This window comes from Tachyglossus aculeatus, chromosome 20 (assembly GCF_015852505.1).
Source record: "Tachyglossus aculeatus isolate mTacAcu1 chromosome 20, mTacAcu1.pri, whole genome shotgun sequence".
In the NCBI taxonomy this organism is placed as follows: domain Eukaryota; kingdom Metazoa; phylum Chordata; class Mammalia; order Monotremata; family Tachyglossidae; genus Tachyglossus; species Tachyglossus aculeatus.
In genome coordinates this window covers 18,647,209-18,661,984 of record NC_052085.1, presented here as the reverse complement: position 1 = coordinate 18,661,984, position 14,776 = coordinate 18,647,209, and the positions used below count along the sequence as shown (strand labels likewise).

General features: G+C 44.8%; 1 protein-coding gene across 1 annotated transcript in view; it reads right to left on the bottom strand.

Moving 5' to 3' along the window:
• NPAS2 (neuronal PAS domain protein 2) overlaps window positions 1-14,776 on the bottom strand; it is a 194,623-nt gene that overhangs the window by 67,066 nt on the left and 112,781 nt on the right. Inside the window, exon 3 of the mRNA XM_038761890.1 lies at window positions 8,797-8,945. Coding sequence (XP_038617818.1) covers window positions 8,797-8,945 — 149 coding nt within the window. The remainder of the gene's footprint in view (window positions 1-8,796; window positions 8,946-14,776) is intronic.

Genomic DNA, 14,776 nt, shown 5'->3' with positions numbered 1-14,776 from the left:
GAACTGTGTCCAACCTCATTTGCTTGTATCCACCGCACTTCTTAGTACAGTGCCTGGCATATAATAAACACTTAAACAAATACCACAATTATTATTGTTATAACTGTGTGCAGAACACTGTACTAAGCACTCGGAAGAATACAATATAACTCAAGTATCTCTAGAATCCACTCTTTCTCTTTACCTTCTAGCATGCTACTCCAAGAATTTATTATATCCCAATTTGACTACTGCATCAGCTTCCTTGCTGATCTCTCGCCCTCCTGTCTCTCCCCACCTCAGTCCATATTTCACTATGTTGCCAAGAGCGTTGTTATAAAAAAAATTTTCAGTTCATATCTTCCCACTGCTCAAAAACCTCTAATGGTGGCCTATCCATCTCTACATCAAAGATGTGCACTATAAGCACTCAATCGGCTCTCTTTTTTTTCCAATGGCATTTGTTAAGTGCTTACTATATATCAAGCACTGTGCTATGCGCTGGAGTAGATGCAACCTAATCAGGTTGGACACAGTCCATGGCCCACATGGGGCTCACTGTTTTAATCCCCATTTTACAGATGAGGCAACTGAAGCACAGAGAACTTAAGCGACTTGCCCAAGGTCACACAGCAGACAAGTGGCAGAGCCAGGGATTAGAACCCAGGTCCTTCTCAATCCCAGGCTCGTGTGCCGTTCAAAAGGCCATGCTGCTTCTCTTTCTCCCACCTTACCTTGTTGATCTCCTCCTTCAACCCAATCTGCAAACCTCGCTCCTCTAACGCCAACCTATTCTCTGAAACTTGATCTCATCTATCTTGCCTCCGATCCCTTGCCCATGACCTCCCTCTGGCCTGGAACTCTCTCCCTTTTCTTAACTGACAATCCACCACTCTTCCCATCACTAGACTGAAAGCCTCTTGTGAGCAGGGATTGTGTCTATCAACTCCATTGGAGTGTACTCTCCTAATTGCTCTGTACAGTGTTCTGCAAAGTAAGCACTCAATAAATACCACTGACTGATTCAAAACCTTCCTAAAATCACATGTCATCCAAGAAGCCTTCCTTTATCGAGCTCTCATTTTCCCCACTGGCCTTCCCCTCTGCATCATCTATGCACTTCAATCAATCAATCAATCGTATTTATTGAGCGCTTACTGTGGGCAGAGCACTGTACTAAGCGCTTGGGAAGTACAAGCTGGCAACATATAGAGACAGTCCCTACCCAACATTGGGCTCACAGTCTAGAAGGGGAAGACAGAGAACAAAACCAAACATACTAACAAAATAAAATAAATACAATAGATAGGTACAAGCAAAATAAATAAATAAATAAATAAATAAATAAATAAATAAATAAATAAATAAATAGAGTAATAGAGTCAGAAGAGCACTTGGCTGGGTAACCCTTAAAAACTTGGTACGTACCCTTAAAGTCTACTATTTCCCCTATCTGTAATTTATTTGAAAATCTGCCTCCCCCTCTTTTAGGCGTTCAAAGCCCGGGCTCTTTCCACTGAGCCACGCTGCTCCTGGCGTTGTCTACACTGTCAGTCAATAGTATTTACTGAACGTTTACTAAATGTAGAGTATTGTACCAAGTGGGAAAGTATCAGTCAATCAACCAATGATATTTATTGAGCACTTACTGTGCAGAGCGCTGTACTAAGTGCTTGGGAGAGTGTTGATAGAAATGATCCCTGCCCACAAGGAGCTTACAGCCTTCAGTAAAGAGGGGGAGACGAAGCAGAAGACACTGAAACAGGCACCAATGGCTACAGCCACCTTGAAGGCTGCATAGGTTTTAGAGCAGGAGAGTTTTATGACAGATGGGACCAGTGTAGACCCTGATTATACACAAATCCTCCTTCTTACTGCCTGCCTAGACTGAGCCTACAGGAGAATGGGTGGGAGCTAAGGGAACACGCATGCACGCATAAACACACATACGAGTCACCCAACTGTCATGGGGACGAAGCGATAGCTTTTCCGCTCCCGATTACGAACCATCCTGGTGTTCACTCCTGTGACCCCAAGGCCCCCACATTTATAGAAATCACTAGTCAAATAGCCCATGAAGCAACATGGCCCAGTGGAAAGAGCCCAGGCCTAGATGTCAGACAGTCTGTGTTCTAATCCAGGTCAACAGGCTGTGTGACTTTGGCCAACTCACTTAAGTTTTTGGTGCCTCAGTTTCCTTATCTGTAAATGTGGATTCAATACCTGTTCTCCCTTCTACTTCAACCTACAGGAACTACGCCCAACCTAATTTATCTTGTATCTAGCCCAGAGCGTAGTATAGTGCGTGGCACATAATGCTTAACAAATACCACAGTCATAATTGTTAAAATGTCCTGTGGCCCTGGCCAAAGAGGGGAAGAAAGAGAAATGCTGAATCCCATTATTTCTGAGGCTAGGCTTGCCCTGATGCAATTATCTGCAGACTCTGCTTTCTCCTAAAGCATTTTGATAAAGGAGGCCCAATCCTCAAGTCCCACTCCATTTGGCTTGATACTGCCCTGCAAAGATCTCAAATCCCTACCCTTTCATTAATAATAATAATAATAATGGCATTTATTAAGCGCTTACTATGTGCAAAGCACTGTTCTAAGCGCTGGGGAGGTTACAAGGTGAGCAGGTTGTCCCTCGTGGGGCTCACAGATTTAATCCCCATTTTACAGATGAGGGAACTGAGGCCCGGAGAAGTTAAGTGACTTGCCCAAAGTCACACAGCTGACAATTGGTGGAGCCGGGATTTGAACCCATGACCTCTGACTCCAAAGCCCGTGCTCTTTCCTACTGAGCCACGCTGCTTCTCAATTCAATAATAATAATAATGATGATGGCATTTGTTAAGCGCTTACTATGTGTGAAGCACTGTTCTAAGCGCTGGGGGGGGGAATTCAGTAATAATAATGATGATGATCATCATCATCATCAATTGTATTTATTGAGCGCTTACTGTGTGCAGAGCACTGTACTAAGCGCTTGGGAAGTACAAGGTGGCAACACATAGAGATGGTCCCTACCCAACAGTGGGCTCACAGTCTCAAAGGGGGAGACAGGGAATAAAACAAAACATATTAACAAAATGAAATAAATAGAATAAATATGTACAAATAAAAATAGAGTAATAAATACATACAAACATATATACATATATACAGTTCTGATGAATGACCTTGGGCAAGTCCCTTAATTTCTCTGGGCCTCAGTTACCTCATCTGTAAAATGGGGATGAAGACTGTGAGCCCCCTGTGGGACAAGACTGTGAGCTCACTGTTGGGTAGGGACTGTCTCTATATGTTGCCAACTTGTACTTCCCATGCGCTCAGCACAGTGCTCTGTACATAGTAAGTGCTTAACCCTTGCTCTGAATGAGTCCCCAAGCATGATGGTCTGGGGCTGCTCACACCCTAAGGGGTGAGAAGTGACTGTGGAAAGTGAGAAACAGGGTTACCCTAAGAACAGGGATGCCCAGCATCATCATCATCATCATCATCATCATCAATCGTATTTATTGAGCGCTTACTGTGTGCAGAGCACTGTACTAAGCGCTTGGGAAATACAAATTGGCAACACATAGAGACAGTCCCTACCCAACAGTGGGCTCACAGTCTAAAAGGGGGAGACAGAGAACAAAACCAAACATACCAACAAAATAAAATAATTTTTTTAATTTATTATTAATAATTTTTAGCAGCAAGACGGGGGATCACAAGCTGGGGCTATTTAGCTGAAAGAAAGCATCCTCTTGACTCTTCCTTGTGGTCAGGGAACGTGTCTACCAAATCTGTTGCACTCTCCCAAGAGCTTAGTACAGTGCTCTGCACATAGTAAGTGCTCAACAACTACCACTGATTGACTGATTGAGCTTTCAAAGCTGGGTTTTCCAGGGATATTCCTGAGATTCAGGGTGCTGCTTAGGAGAAGAGAAATTTCAAAAGAATTTCCCGTTGACTGTCACGTGGGTCTCCTCAGAGAATAGGATGACAAAACCAATAGAGCCCCGGTCGACTGTGGGAGCAGGGCCCTGCTCTTCAGGGATCTAACTGGGATCGTCTGCCCGCTTACAATCACCTGTATGATTAAATGACCTGCTCCGACTCATCCCCTTTTCCGAGTTCCTCATTACTGGGGAAGTGTGGCTGTTCAGATGAAACAATGTGGGTTCTTGGGTTCAGCTTGGCCACGTTTTTCCCGCCACCGTTGGCTGTTCCTGGCTGGCACTTTAACTCAACCCATTTTCGTTCTCTTTCCTCTCCCCAGGGCGGCTTTGATCGAGAGAGTATCTCATTACTGCCACATTTCTAATAGGTACCTACAATTACCAAAAAACCTGCCAAGGAATAAGAAGGATAATGAAACTTTTCGTTGTCTCAATCATGCCTTCTTCTGTGAAATCATCTCATCTCTGACAAATTTTAGTGAGAAAGAAGCATCAGTGTAACCACTGATAACTATAATTACTTCCTCAATAATTCTGACATGTGACTTCATTAACGATCAAAGGAGGAGGAGGAGGGGATTCTGCTTTCCCCTGTTACTTTAATCATTTCCAAATTTGCTTTAATTCTAAAAAGAATCTGAAAGTGGGCGGGAGTGTGCTAGGATAGGGGTGGCTGACGGCAGGAGTGAAAAGAGAAGTTGGAGAAGTGGGACAAAGGGTGAAGTGCCGTAGCAACTTTGCAGAATAACTCTCAACTCTAGGTTTGGTTCTGTGTTCAAAGGCCAATGAGGCCGAATCTACGGTCTTTCTCTGATTCTTTATGCTTTTCGCCTCCAGGATGAGCAGGACAAGGTTCTGCACAGTTGCCCGGGGTGAGCTTTCCTTGGGGAGGCCTAATAGTAGCAATTACATGTATCAGTAACAGCACCAGTAGTCCAAGGGATTTGATGTCTCCAAATCAGGATCACCTCCAGAGAGGGAAGTCTGACAGGCCTTCTCACACACACCCAGAGACACACTCACACACACACACACAGCCAGAGCCACTGGCGCTGCTTTTGGAAAACTCGGAAATGTTCCCTTTTCTTTATTTTTCAAGTCAGGATATTCAGGGTCAAATGGAAGTGGTGAGAAAGGAAGTGGGAAACTGGGAAGTGATCAAAGTCTGTTTTAGAAGGTTGGACTCTTCAGATATCTTCCCTAAATGGCTGGCTACAGTGACTTTAATCTCTCTTTTCCCAATTCTTCTCATTTCCTTTTCTTTCCCAGTCAGGACACCAGGAGAGTTACCTCTAGGACTTCCCTCTCCAATCTCCACGGGGACAAACTTGGATATCATTTGGGAACCTGCCCTAGGCTTCCATACACACAATATGATTGCTCTCTTAGAATTCAGTCACAAGAGAGCAGGTCCTTGGGCATGATAGGTAGACAGTTTTTGCTTCTAAGATGGCCCAGGGAAGAAACATCATCAATCGGTGGTATTTATTGAGGACTACTACGTGCAAAGCACTGTTTAAAGTACTTTAACAGGGAGATTACAACAGAGTTGGTACGCATGTCCCCTGCTTATCCAGCTACAGGTCAAACAAAAACTCCTCACCATTGGCTTTAAAGCACTCCATTACCTTATCCCCTCCTACCTCACCTCGCTTCTCTCCTTCTACAACTCAGTCCATATACTTCACTCCTCTAGTTCTAACCTTCTTAACTGTGCCTCAGTCTCACCTGTCTCGCCACTGACCCCTGGCCTACATCATTCATTCATTCATTCAACTGTATTTATTGAGCGCTTACTGTGTGCAGAGCACTGTACTAAGCGCTTGGAAAGTACAATTCAGCAACAAAGAGAGACAATCCCTGCACACAACGGGCTCACAGTCTAGAAGGGGCGGGGGGGGGGGGGAGACAGACATCAAAACAAGTAAATAGGCATAAATAGCATCAATACTAATAACTAGAATTATAGATATATATGCATCAAAACAAGTAAATAGGCATAAATAACATCAATACTAATAACTAGAATTTTAGATATAATATACACATCAAAACAAATAAATAGGCATAAATAACATCAATACTAATAACTAGAATTTTAGATATATACACATCATCATCATCATCAATCGTATTTATTGGGCGCTTACTATGTGCAGAGCACTGTACTAAGCGCTTGGGAAGTACAAATTGGCAACATATAGAGACAGTCCCTACCTAACAGTGGGCTCACAGTCTAAAAGGGGGAGACAGAGAACAAAACCAAACATACTAACAAAATAAAATAAATAGAATAGATATGTACAAGTAGAATAAATAGAGTAATAAATATGTACAAACATATATACATATATACCAATAAAAATAATGGCATTTGTTAAGCGCTTACTATGTGCAAAGCCCTGTATAGTACCGGGGGTGGGGGGGGGGGGGCATCAAAACAAGTAAACAGGCATTAATATAAATAAGTAGAATTATACCTATGTACGTATATAGAAAAGTACTGTGTGGCGGGGAGGTGGGGAGGGAGAGCACAGGGAGTGAGTTGGGGTGATGAGGAGGGGAGGGGGAGCTGAGGAAAAGGGAGGCTTAGCCTGGGAAGGTCTCCTGGAGGAGGGGAGGCTTCAGTAGGGATTTGAAGGGGGGATGTTTGGCGGATTTGAGGAGGGAGGGCATTCCAGGACAGAGGTAGGATGTGGGCCAGGGGTTGACAGCGGGACAGGAGAAAATGAGGCACAGTGAGAAGGTTAGCACCAGAGGAGCGGAGTGTGCAGGCTGGGATGTAGAAGGAGAGAAGGGAGGTGAGATAGAAGGGGGCAAGGTGATGGAGAGCTCTGAAGCCATTAGTGAGGAGCTTTTGACCGCCTGCTTCTGGCCTGGAATGTCCTCTCTCTTTCAACCGCCAGAAAATTACTCTCCGTCCCCCTTCAAAGTCTTATTGAAGGCAGATCTCCTCCAAGAGGCCTTCCCAGACTAAGCCCCGCTTTTCCTCATCTCTCACTCCCTTCTGTGTCACCCTGATTTGTTCCCTTTGTTCTTTCCCTCTGCCACCCACAGGCCCCCAGCCTTATGTATATATCTGTAATTTGATTTATTTGTATTGATGTCTGTCTCCCCGCCTCTAGACTGTGATCTTGTTGTGGGCAGGGATTGTCACTGTTGATTGTTGTATTGTACTTTCCCAAGCTCTTAGTACAGTGCTCTGCACACAGTAAGCACTTAATACGATTGAATGAATGAATGAATGAATGCCCACAGTGAGCTTACAGTCTAGAGGACTGTGAAATAATAATAATTATAACAGTGATGGTGGTATTTGTTAAGTGCTTACCATGTGCCAGGAACTATACTAAGTGCTGGGGTGGATACAAGCAAATGAGGTTGGACACAGTTCCTGTCCCACATGGGACTCAAAGTCTCAATCCCCATTTACTAGATGAGGTAACTGAGACACAGAGAAGTTAAGTGATTTTTCTAAGGCCACGCAGCAGACAAGTAAATAATAATAATAGTGATGGTGGTATTTGTTAAGTGCTTACCATGTGCCAGGAACTATACTAAGTGCTGGAGTTGATACAAGCAAATGAGGTTGGACACAGTTTCTGTCTCACGTGGGGCTCAAAGTCTCAATCCCCATTTACTAGACGAAGTAACTGAGACACAGAGAAGTTGAGTGATTTTTCTAAGGCCACACAGCAGACAAGTAAATAATAATAATAGTGATGGTGGTATTTGTTAAGCGCTTACCTTGTGCCAGGAACTATACTAAGTGCTGGGGAGGATACAAGCAAATGAGGTTGGACACAGTTCCTGTCTCGCCGTGGGGCTCAAAGTCTCAATCCCCATTTACTAGATGAGGTAACTGAGACACAGAGAAGTTAAGTGATTTTTCTAAGGCCACACAGCAGACAAGTAAATAATAATAATAATAATGATAGTGATGGTGGTATTTGTTAAGTGCTTACCATGTGCCAGGAACTATACTAAGTGCTGGGGTTGATACAAGCAAATGAGGTTGGACACAGTTCCTGTCTCACGTGGGGCTCAAAGTCTCAATCCCCATTTACTAGATGAAGTAACTGAGACACAGAGAAGTTAAGTGATTTTTCTAAGGCCACACAGCAGACAAGTAAATAATAATAATAGTGATGGTGGTATTTGTTAAGCGCTTACCTTGTGCCAGGAACTATACTAAGTGCCAGGGTGGATACAAGCAAATGAGGTTGGACACAGTTCCTGTCTCACTGTGGTGCTCAAAGTCTCAATCCCCATTTACTAGATGAGGTAACTGAGACACAGAGAAGTTAAGTGATTTTTCTAAGGCCACACAGCAGACAAGTGGCCAAGCCAGGATTAGAACCCATCACTTTCTAACTCCCAGGCCCAGGCTCTATCCCTGGATCCTGCAATTGGAAGCAACTGAAGAATTGGCTAGGTTGGTGGAGGGTGGTGGGGGCTGTCTCTTGGCTGAATAAGCAGTCAAGAATTATAGAATTCAAGATATGTACATATATAAAGAAGTGCTGTGTGGCGGGGTGGGGGGTAGAGTATAGGGAGTAAGTGGGGGTGATGAGGAGGGGAGGGGGAGCTGAGGAAAAGGGAGGCTTAGTACAGTGCTCTGCACACAGTAAGCGCTCAATAAATACTATTGATTGATTGACTGATTAATCTGAGAAGGTCTCCCGGGGGAGGTGAGCCTTCAGTACGGCTTTGAAGGGGGGCTGTTTGGCGGATTTGAGGAGAGAGGGCATTCCAGGACAGAGGTAGGACTCCGTCTCTTGGCCGGCTCTAACCGGGCACCTGCCCCTGAGAGCAGCTGAAGACTGCAGGGCTCCAGATAGGAATCGGGAGAAGAGGGAACATTTTACCATTGTGTTTCTGCAAAAATCCAATGACCTTTTCAAGCACTGTAGTTTTGTCCATTTTGCGCGTGTTGCCGGGGAGCATGGAGCTAAGCTCTTTGATGAGAACATTGAATTGATCCCGGCGCTTTTTCTCAGACTTGTTCCGCGAAGCCCTGAAGATATGAAAAACACCATTACAAAAATATCCTTCTCATTTTCAGACACATCATGAAGAGGAGCAAAGGTTTCCAGCAGCATCTGTATTTCTATGTCGTTGTGCTCTCGCTCTCTCCCTCCAGGCTCGTATCTCCTCCTGCCTTCAGGGCATCTCCATCTGGATGTCTCTCCACCATCTAAAACTCAATATGTCCAAGACTGAGCTCCTTGTCTTCCTTCCCAAACCCTGTCCTCTCCCTGACTTTCCCATCACTGTAGATGGCACTACCATCCTTCCCATCTCACAAGCCCACAACCTTGGTGTCATCCTCGACTTCGCTCTCTCATTCACCCCTCACATCCAATCCATCACCAAAACCTGCCAGTCTCACCTCCATAACATCGCCAAGACCCACCCTTTCCTCTCCATCCAAACTGCTACCTTGCTGGTTCAATCTCTCATCCTATCCCAACTGGATTACTGCATCAGCCTCCTCTCTGATCTCCCATCCTCCTGTCTCTCTCCACTTCAGTCTATACTTCACTCTGCTGCCTGTATTATCTTTGTACAGAAATGCTCTGGGCATGTCACTTCCCTCCTCGAAAATCTTCAGTGGTCGCCTGTCAACCTACGAATCAAGCAAAGACTCCTCGCTCTCGGCTTCAAGGCTGTTCATCACCTCGCCCCGTCCTACCTCACCTCCCTTCTCTCTTTCTACAACCCAGCCTGCACCCTCCACTCTGCTGCTAACCTCCTCAGTGTGCCTCATTCTCGCCTGTCCCGCTGTCGACCCCCAGCCCACGTCCTTCCCCTGGCCTGAAATGCCCTTCCTCCACACATCCACCAAACTAGCTCTCTTCCTCCCTTCAGAGCCCTACTGAGAGTTCACCTCCTCCAGGAGGCCTTCCCAGACTGAGCCCCCTTTTTCCTCTCCCCCCGCATCCCCCACACGTTACCTCCTTCCACTCCCCACAGCACTTGTATATATTTGTGCAGATATATTACTCTATTGATTTTACTTGTACATATTTACTATTCTATTTATTTTGTTAACGATGTGCATATAGCTATAATTCTATTTATTCTGACGGTTTTGACACCTGTCTACATGTTTTGTTTTGTTGTCTGTCTCCCCTTTCTAGATTGTGAGCCCGTTGTTGGGTAGGGACTGTCTCCATATGTTGCCGACTTGTACTTCCCAAGCGTTTAGTACAGTGCTCTGCACACAGTAAGTGCTCACTAAATATGACTGACTGACTGAATGAATGAATGCAGAATTCATTTGGGAGGGATCTGGGCACTGAACTGGTCCAGGTTGTTGCTTCAGGTCCACGAATGATTAGACTACCCATGGCAAACGCTGAGGCTCTCGATACAGATACTCCACAGCGATGAACAAAACAAAACTCAAAGCCTGCATAAGTGACAATGGAGAGGATAATGGAGTTGAATCTAGTGGAATCACATGGGTCTGGGTGCCAGAAGTCCTTACTCTGCCACTGGTCTGCTGTGTGATCTTGGAAAAGTCACAACTTCTCTGTGCCCTGTTTCCTCAAGTATAAAAATGGGGGTAAAATACCTGTTCTCTCTCATTCTTAGGCCCACGTGGGATAAGGACTGTATCCCATTTCTTTATAATGTATCTACCCCATCATCATCATCATCAATTGTATTTATTGAGCGCTTACTATGTGCAGAGCACTGTACTAAGCACTTGGGAACCCCACCACTTAGTATGGTGTTTAGCATAGAAGAAGCATTTCAAATCCACAATTATTATTAGTGAAATATTTATCTAGCTGTCAGCATATGGCCTTCATTTTCATGGGAAGTTGTACAGGATGAAGATATCTGCAGATTCCAAGGGGTTTGGATCAATTCATTAGCAAGCAGTCCCTATGATGGGTCAATATCGGAAAACCTAGGAATGTTGAATGGTCCGTCCCTATCCATACAGATTAATGTCCAGAAGGGCAAACTTCACATGATTCCCCCATGTACCCTGCTGCCACTGTCAGAAACAGTGAAATTCTGGCCCCAGCAGTGGTGTTGTAGCGATGTTATCAGGGGTTCTCAGCCCTAAATCCCAGCCAAAAGAGCCCCAGGAGTCACATTATTATTATTATTATTGTATTTGTTAAACACTTACTCTGTGCCAAGCACTGTTCTAAGCAATAGGTAGATACAAGGTAATCAGGTTGTCCCATGTGGGGCTCAAAATCTTAATCCCCATTTTACAAATGAGGGAACTGAGGCACAGAGAAGTTAAGTGGCTTGCCCAAGGTCACACAGCCGACAAGTGGCAAAGCCGGGATTAGAACCCACATCCTCCGGGCTCTTTCCACTGAGCCACGCTGTTTCTCCTGGACCCCAGTTAGCTTCCACTGGATCCTAAATCCCTCCAGATCTTCCATTCTTTGAATGCAGGTTTGGGGCCTTTTTCTGCTCAATGCACCCCAAGTCCCTGAACCCCTTTACACTACCAACAACCTTCAACTGAAGCCCAGGAGTCTCCCTGAAGATGAAGGACAAGCCTACTGCCACCATCCCGCCCCACTTCCAGAGGATGGCTGCAGGAAGTTCACAGAGAAAGCACTCCCTCCCATGCCATAGCTCCCCAAGTCTACGTCTTTGGAAAAGTCACTTAACTTCTCTGTGCCCTGTTTCCTCAAGTATAAAAATGGGGGTAAAATACCTGTTCTCTCTCCTTCTTAGGCCCAAGGGGGATAAGGACTGTATCCAATTTCTTTATAATGCATCTACCCCACCACTTAGTATGGTGCTGAGCATAGAAGAAGCATTTAAAAACCATAATTATTATTAGTGAAATAATCTAGCTGTCAGCATACGGCCTTCATTTTCATAGGAAGTTGTACAGGATGGAAAATATCCGCAGATTCCAAGGGGTTTGGATCAATTCATTAGCAAGCAGTCCCTATGCTGGGTCAATATCAGAAAATCTAGGAATGTTGAATGGTTCGTCCCTATCCAAAGGGTGCTTCTCCTCTAGCCCCTACCACAGGCAGACATCAAAGTCTGAGATCTCAAGAATGTTTAATAGTTTCTTAACTCAGCACCAGTGAAAATAATTCCAGTTCCAACCACCTTCCCTTAGGCCTAATACCTTTCCCCTAAAGATACTCTTTACATCCTTGTAGGAGTCCAGGGACTCACCTTCCTCTGGTTCTTCTCTTCTCTCAAAATGTTCCAGGTTTTGGTCTGACCCTTCCTAAGTCCTTCTCTGGACACTGTGTCTCTCAGTGTCCAGTCTCCCCGTCAGAGGCAGGAGCCTCAATCCTCCAGGATCCTAAGTCACTTAACTTCTTTGGGCCTCAATTCCCTCATCTTTAAAATGGGGATTGAAACTGGAGCCCCATGTGGGATGTGGATTATTTCCAACTTGAGTAACTTGGATCTACTCCAGAGCTTAGTACAGTGCCCATGACTTAGTAAACACAATGAATACCGTAAAAAATACAAAAACAAACTCTGGATCCCCAATCTCCTTCAGAATCATCAACAATCCCTCCCTGTGCCCTGGATGGACATCCAGGGTTCCCAGCACAAGTTTTCCTTGTGTCCTGCACTCCCAGGCACACGGCTCGGCACTCCTTGCCGCCAAGGTGGCCGAAGGTCTCCCCTCCAACTCCCTGACTCCCCTATTTCCTTCTCGGTCCTTCTCGAATTGGCTGGGCTATTTACACTTCACCTCTCTGTGCCTGTTTTCTCAAAAGTGAAATGGGAATAAAATACTTGCTTCTCCCCTCTACTTAGCATACGCTGGGTGTGGGGCTGACCTGATTATCTTGTATCTACTCCAGTGCTTAGAACAGTGCTTGATACATAGTAAGTGGCTAACAAATGTCATAATCATCATCATCGTCATCACTAGCATTATTCAGTCTAGGAAAAAGAACCAAGGGGTGACCCGCCTGTCTTTCTTTGCCCTTTTCTAAGTATGTGACTGTCACAGATGAACATTGCCTTATATTCTTAAATTGTTGCCCTTGCTCTCCCACGTTTGTGGACTTGAAGCCTGGTGGCTCAGGAGAGAAGCTGGGTTAAGGAATTAGGTACTCCTGAGCTACTTTGCCAATAGTAATGATGGCCTTTATTAAGCACTTATTATATATGTCAAGTAACTGAAGATAATTAAGTGAAGACACAATCCCTGTCTCACATACAGAGGAAGAACAGGTACTCAATACCATTTTACAGATGAGAATTAAGTGTCTTGCCTAAGGACACACAGCAGGCACATGGTAGCACCAGGACAAAAATGCAGGTCTGCTAACTCCCAGTCCTGAGTTCTTTCCAGTAGGCCTCCTCTCGGCTTTAAGCTCACTGTGGGCAGGAATGTGTCTTTATATTGTTACCCTGTACTCTCACAAATGCTAAATACAGTGATTTGCACAAAGTGCTCAGTGAATACGGTTGATTGATTGATTGACAGATTGATTGCTGCAGGGGAGCCTGGACCCACTGCCATCCGTTAGCTTCTCCATGGAAACTGAACTCAGGCAAGAGACGAGCTAAAAAGAGATGGCTTCCTCCCCAAGGACTTGCAGATGCAGAAGCCCCAAGGACCAAAGTTTGAGGCGGTGGCAGGGAATTGAAGGTGTGGTTGGTGGAGGAAGGGTGGATGGGGAAGAGAATTTAAGAATACTTACATTACGCACTTCTCCCTTTTTCAATTATTTAGGAATTATTCATGACTCCTAATTACTTAGGAATAAGAAGCCACTTTCTTTCATGTCTCTCCCCAAGCTGTCTCTCTGTCCTGCTCCCAGGGGAAGATGGGGGCTAGAGTGTTTGTGGCCTCCCCCACAATCATAAGAAATATTTCATTTTATCAGGAAAAGACATCTTTGATAAACCTTACTTTAATCTACTAGCAAATCGTTTCCCCACAAACACACATCAGTCTAGTGGAAAGCAGTATGGCCCAGTGGATAGAGTACAGGCCTTGGGTAAGTCACCTAACTTTTCTGGGCCTCAGTTACCTCATCTGCAAAATGGAGATTAAGACTGTGAACCCCATGTGGGACATGGACTGTGTCCAACCTGATTACCTTGGATCTAGTCCAGTGCATTTAGTAAGGTCTTAAATATCATTAGAAAATACAACTGGAAGCAGTGTAGCCTAGTGGAAACAACATGGGCCTGGGAACCAGAGGTTCTGGGTTCTTATCCCAGCTCTTATCCCACTTGTCTCCTATGTGACCCTGGGCGAGTCACTTAACTTTTCTGTATCAGTTTTTTTCAATTCTAAAACGGGGATTAAATCCTACTCCCCCTACTTAGACTGCGGGATATGGACTGTATCCAGCCTGATTATTTTGTATCTACCCCAGGACACAGTAAGCAAGTGACAGGAACTATTATTATTATTGTTAGTTCAAATGAATGCGCTTTTATGTGAAACTCAGTGGCTGCTTTGACAATTACCTTATTACCGTGAGGAAACTGAAGCACAAAGAAGTTAGGTGGCCTGTTCCTTGCTTCTCTCTCACTGTTCTCTAGGAAAGGGAACAGGAAAGGGGGCGTGGGGACACATTTCTCAATTAGACCCCATCTTTGCCTGGAAAAATAAAGGATATGATGCTGAGGCTGCTTCTCTTCCTTCTCCTCTCACCTTTTCCACCTCCTCCTCTCCTCCAAGTGGTAGCAGGAATTTGTGGGTTGGGGGTAATCAATCAATCAATCAATCAATCGTATTTATTGAGCGCTTACTGTGTGCAGAGCACTGTACTAAGCGCTTGGGAAGTACAAGTTGGCAACACATAGAGACGGTCCCTACCCAACAGTGGGCTCACAGTCTAGAAGGGGGAGACAGAGAACAAAACC